The sequence below is a fragment of the Echinops telfairi genome, unplaced genomic scaffold, assembly GCF_000313985.2.
Source record: "Echinops telfairi isolate 266 unplaced genomic scaffold, ASM31398v2 ScPeMD7_25;HRSCAF=90, whole genome shotgun sequence".
Lineage (NCBI taxonomy): Eukaryota > Metazoa > Chordata > Mammalia > Afrosoricida > Tenrecidae > Echinops > Echinops telfairi.
In genome coordinates this window covers 2,923,230-2,928,591 of record NW_022103922.1, presented here as the reverse complement: position 1 = coordinate 2,928,591, position 5,362 = coordinate 2,923,230, and the positions used below count along the sequence as shown (strand labels likewise).

The following is a 5,362-nucleotide window of genomic DNA, read 5'->3' as shown; positions in this document are numbered from 1 at the left end:
GTGTGTGAGAGAGAGAGAGACAGAGGGCGCACAGGTTCGTTCTCAGGCTGAGGCAGGCAGGTGGGGCACCTGGCCTAGGGGTGGGGGTTGGGGGAGGGCAGGTGTCTTTCAGAAGGCAGAGCCAGGTTGATGTCCCCCTGACCTCAGGCCGACACCCCAGGCTGCGTAGGGAAGCCGGTCTCAGAGGCAGCTGAGCCCCCAGCCCCACATATTCCCAAATCTCTCCGGGACGCTGGGCCAGGGGAGCTTTGCTGAAGGTCCGGGCACCAGACTCTTCCTCCAGCCTTCTGGGGGCCAATCGGGTGTAGGCCCAGGGATCAGAGCGGCCCAGCCCACCCTGTCCCCAGCAGACCTGACACCCGGGGAGAGGTCTGGGCAAGGCTGGCACCCTGCTGCACAGAGGCCCCGGCAGTCATGCTGGGGTGGTGCTGGGTGGGAGGCCACAGGGCCCGCCCTCTGGAAACAGCCGTGGAAGCCCAGGAGGGAAGGCCGGCAGCACGTGGGATTTGGAGGCGGCCTGCCTTCCCCTGGATGGACACTGGGAGGCTGGCACAGCTGCGGTGGCTGCTGCACAAACCTCGGTGTCTTGTTTGCACTCCCGTCTGACATCAGCATGTCCGAGGCGGGTCCGATCAGGAAGCTTGGGAAGCGGCTTGTCCCAAGGGTTGGTTCCTGGAACGGCCTTTGAGGATGCCCTTTGGAGTACAGACTGTCCCACTGCCAGGACCCTCCCCCAGCCCCCTCCAGGGGTCCCAGGTCCTCTATTGGCTCTCCACGAGCGCTGGGCAGGGGTGCTGCGTGCATGCCCTGCTGGATCGGCCTGCGAGTGGCCATCCTGCTGAGATGCTGGGTTCTGTGGTCCCTGAATCTGATGGTTCCCTGACCTCCTCCTGGTGCATGGGGGGTGGTCAGCAGCAAGGGCATGGTCCCCAGTGAAGCAGGGGGTCAGCCAGCTGGGCAGTCCTCCCATGGGGGGTCTCTGGGACTGTGTGGGTGCTGGGGACCTCCTCAGGCCTGGGGGCAGGCCGGGCTGTGGTAGGCCCAGGGTCACACAATGGACAGCCAGTCTCATACCTGGTGGGCACGTGTGCCATACCTGGTGGACATCTGTCCTGTTCTTGCCAGATGCCCAGCTCCATACCTAGCACACGCCTGTCCCATAGCTGGTGGACCCCTGGTCACTGCATTTCCCAGGCAGGCTTGGCAGCTAGCACTGACACTGACACTGGCACATCCACTCACGGCCGTAGCTCCTTCCAAGGTAGCCTGAGTGTCAGGTTCGTAACCCAGCTGTCTGCAGCCGTCTAGACCAGCCCTTGCTGGTTAGTTGCTCGCTAGGAAGGGCCTCAGCCCTCCAGGCTCTCACTGGCCCAGGCCACAGGCTGCAGACGGACAATGCTCGAACCCCCCATGATGTGGATGTCTTGTCCTCTGGGGGGCTGGGGTGGGCTGCAGGGTCCCACCGCCAGCCTCCCTCAGCTGGCTTAGTCACGTGACCAGTAACTTTGCCCTCTCAGCCCTCGCCGACGAAGCCGGCTACTACTTCTTCAACGGCAACTACAAGGTGGACAGCCCCAAGAACTTCAACATCGCGGGTACCGTGGTCAAGTACCGGCGGCCCATGGACATCTATGAGACTGGCATCGAGTACATTGTGGCCCAGGGGCCCACCAACCAGGGCCTGAATGTCATGGTACGTGGACTGTGGGCAAGGGGGGTGGGGGCAGGCACAGACGCCTGTGGGGCTTGGGACCACGGTTCAGTCTCACTCACTCACTCTCGCCAGCCCTCCCTCATTCACTCACTCTGCATCTCATGTGGTCATAACCCAGTACTGATCTCACTCCACCACCTCCTCCCCCAGTGCCCCACACTAGCCCAGCACTCAGTCACTTGCTCACTTAGTTCTGTTACTGATTGGAGCCACTGAGCCTGCCTGTGCTGACCTGGGCCTTGCCCACCAGGGCCTCCGTGAGGAAGGACAGTGACCGAGGACAGTGTGGGGCTATGCCCCCAGATAGTTATCTCCCTTGCCACGGGCAGTTCTCTCCAGACACTGCCTTCCCGAGTGCTCAGGTGGTCCTGCTGCACCCAGCGAGGTGTGACTTCCCACGACTGCTGTCCTAGGGGTTGGTGGCCTACGCTGAGACCAGCTAGAGGCTCTGCGAGTAGCACCTACCAAGATGGGTGGTATGGCCGTTTCCCTGGACATGGGAGAGAAAGCGCAGCCGAGTCAGCAAGTTGGCCAAGCTTAGCAACATTGATGCCCAAGCCCCACCCTGGTAGTCACTGTGTCCTCACTCTAGTGACACCGGAGGCTGGACACGGGGAGGGCAGTGACCTGAGCCAAGCCGCAGTCTGTAGGGGTCCCCACTGGGCTTTGGCCCCAGGGCTGCCTGATGCTAGAGCCTCTCTTCCTGCCACTGCTGTCTGGAGGGTGCGTCTCCCCGCCCCTGCCCCCCTCTCAGCTGCATCTTGGCTGAAGACGTCTCAGGGGGGACCAGACTCTGATGGGCCAAGGGCCGTCAGGCCGCCCAAAGGGCTTGCCCATGGAGGAAGATGGCCACTGGCAGAAGGAGCTAGGTCATCGGTCAGGTTCCGCAGGAAACAGTGATGTGGAGGCGCTGTGAAGGGGCTCCGCGGGAGTGGGTTCTGGGCGTGAGGGAGACCGGGCTGGACAGAGGGAGGTGCTGGGCTCGATCCAGGCATGACAGGAGCCTCAGCTGAGCACACAGGGAGAAGCTTCTCCATTTGAGGCAGGGGACACCACCTGCCATTGGATGCAGTTGCCCTTTAAGGAGTGGGGCATAATTTTAGGAGGGGCTGCTCCTGTTGGGTGAAGCAGACCCATGGAGAGGGACCAGGCTGTCAATTGGAACTCAAAGATCCCCGGCAGCTTGAGAAATAGGGCCTCGTCCTAACGGGTGAGGCCTGGGAGCTCACCCCAGCACTCACTGCAGTCCACCCCTTGGGCCCATTTTCTCCGTTTGGTGTGCTTGTCTCTCGGGGAACCGCTCCTTTACAGTGATGGTGGGTTTCTCTTGCCCTTAGCTGGTACTTCTGCTAGTCTTATGCGGTGGGGATGAACCAGTCTCTGCTTCCTGAGAGGCTTGGGCTCCTGTTCTCCATACCCTTTACAAGCCATGCTCCTGTGAACCAGGCAAGGGAATATTTATAGATGTTCCAGTGGCTCAGCTGGGTACCAAACACAGCCCCCCTTGTCTCTGGGGTCAAATTCATGTTGATTAAGGTCAGTGGCCCTTGACAGGGTGGTGACTCCTTTCTTTGCCGTTGGCTGTCTTGACAAACATGTTCGAGGGCAGAGCGCAGACAAGGACCTCAGTTTAATGAACTTGCTGTGTGTCCTCATGGGAGATCCTTCCTCCCTCTGGGAATCAGGACCTCTAGAGTCCACAGATCCTAGTGCTATGAGGATGAGGTTCCTGGGCACGATAGTCCCTGCTTTTTCCAAGTCTTGGCTCCCAGGCCTATGTTGTCCGCCTACGAGAAACGCAGCAACATATAATTCTCACTGCGTCCTCAACTACACAGAGGTGCTCAGTTGTGTGGATGAATTACGGACATCAGCATAAAGAATGGGAATTCCAGAACCCTTATTGTACTCATGCAGAACCTACGCACAGACCAAACACGGTGATTCACTCGGAGCCAGGGGATTTGGTGTGGTTTTAAATCAGGCAAGTTAGGGTTGTATGAGCAAATCATTCAAGAAGCTGGATTATATGAAGAAGAACAGGTGTCGCGATTAGAGGGAGACTCAAACAGCCGGTGACTCACCGATGACACAGCCTCACCTGCTTAAAACGAAGAGGACCCACAACACGCACTGCTGCAGGGGAAAACCAACCAAGGAAGCGGTCGCCTTCCGTACGGATCACACCCGGAAGCAACAGTTCTCACAACTGGACCACCACGCCGCATCATGATGCCAGACGAAAAGACTGCGGTTGCTCGGGGTTTCGGCTTGCTTTCTTCAGCGAGGAATGCCATGGGCACAATGGCCGAGAAGCCCCACCGTGGATGGCATCGTGCATGTTTGCCACGAAAGCCCTCTTGAACATGGCAGAAAGCAAAGATGTCGCTTTGAGGACCCAGGCCATGGCCTTTCACCACGTCGTCCGCACGGGAGAGCGGGAAGCAAATCAGGAAGGCGGAGGGGAAATTGACACCTTCTGACGACTGCGTTGATGCACCGTGCTGACTGTCCCACGGACTGCCAGAAGGAAGCACGGACCCGTCTGGGCAGAAGCACAACCAGAACGTGTCCTAGAAGTCAGGGTGGCAACGCTTCATTCATCTCACGTGCTTCCGGGCCCGTGACCAGGAGGGCCGGGTTCTGGAGAAGGACATCCTGACTGGTACAAGATGGACAGTATGGACAGTGGCTGTGGCAAGGGGCTCAAAGGGCAGCAGTGGCCAGGGTGGCCCAGGAGCGGGCAGCATTTTGTTCTCTTGTCCGTAGGGCTGCCAGGACTTGGAACGGGCTCAATGACACCCAACGCCAAGATACAAAGTTGCATCTAGGATGTCCCCAGGCATCGTAATCACAGGGTCACACTGCTTCTGAGATGGCACCTTGGCTTCCCCTCCCACTCACCTCCCCAGGCTGGCAGTTTCTGGGGGTGCAGTACGGTAGGAGCAGTGGCTCCACGTGGCTGTAAAGTGGGTTCTTCGGCCCAGGGTCCCTTGTCTCTGTGAGCCGCGGACTTTGTGAGAACTTGGTCTGTGAGGCTGGCAGGAAAGGCAAAAGCATAGTAACGAGATTGTATGAGGTGCAGAGGGGCCAGCGAAGCCAACTTACCCTCAAGTGGCTAGCAGGTCCCTTTGAGGGAGGGTGCTGTCACAGGGCTCCACGTAGCCTCCGTGGGGGTACGCTGCACTTGCCGCCAGGAGAGTGGCGTGGGTGAGCGGAGCCCATGCTAGCGGTTCCTGTGGCGCCCCCGTGCCCTACACTCCACATCAGGCCGTCACCAGGGGCTGGTGCCAGGCGCTGGTCTCTTTCAAGGGGCGAAGTCATTTTCCTGTTACTTGGCCGTTTAGGGTTTGCCCAGAGCGGGGGCTTTTAGGTGTGAACACGATGCAGGATATTAACCCCGTTTGGTTCTTCACAGGTCCCAGGTCCAGACCTCCTGATAGTTGAAAACCTTCTAGTGGCTTACAGCCAAGCAAGCCATTTGTCACTGCCCACAAGTCAGTACCAACCCTGGCCGTGCACCCCTGTCTGTGAAGACGCCCAGGGTGAGGGGCCGCATGCACTGCCGGGATCAGATGGACTTTGCTTCAACTTTTCGGGGCCACCCCTGAATGAGTGATAGAGAGGGTGCACCCTGTTTCATCTTGC

At 59.2% G+C, this 5,362-nt stretch overlaps 1 protein-coding gene across 1 annotated transcript in view; it reads left to right on the top strand.

The window, feature by feature from the left end:
* The window catches only part of ADAMTSL2 (ADAMTS like 2), a 28,476-nt gene that overhangs the window by 5,763 nt on the left and 17,351 nt on the right, over positions 1-5,362 (top strand). The window contains exon 8 of the mRNA XM_030885321.2: positions 1,518-1,693. Coding sequence (XP_030741181.1) covers positions 1,518-1,693 — 176 coding nt within the window. The remainder of the gene's footprint in view (positions 1-1,517; positions 1,694-5,362) is intronic.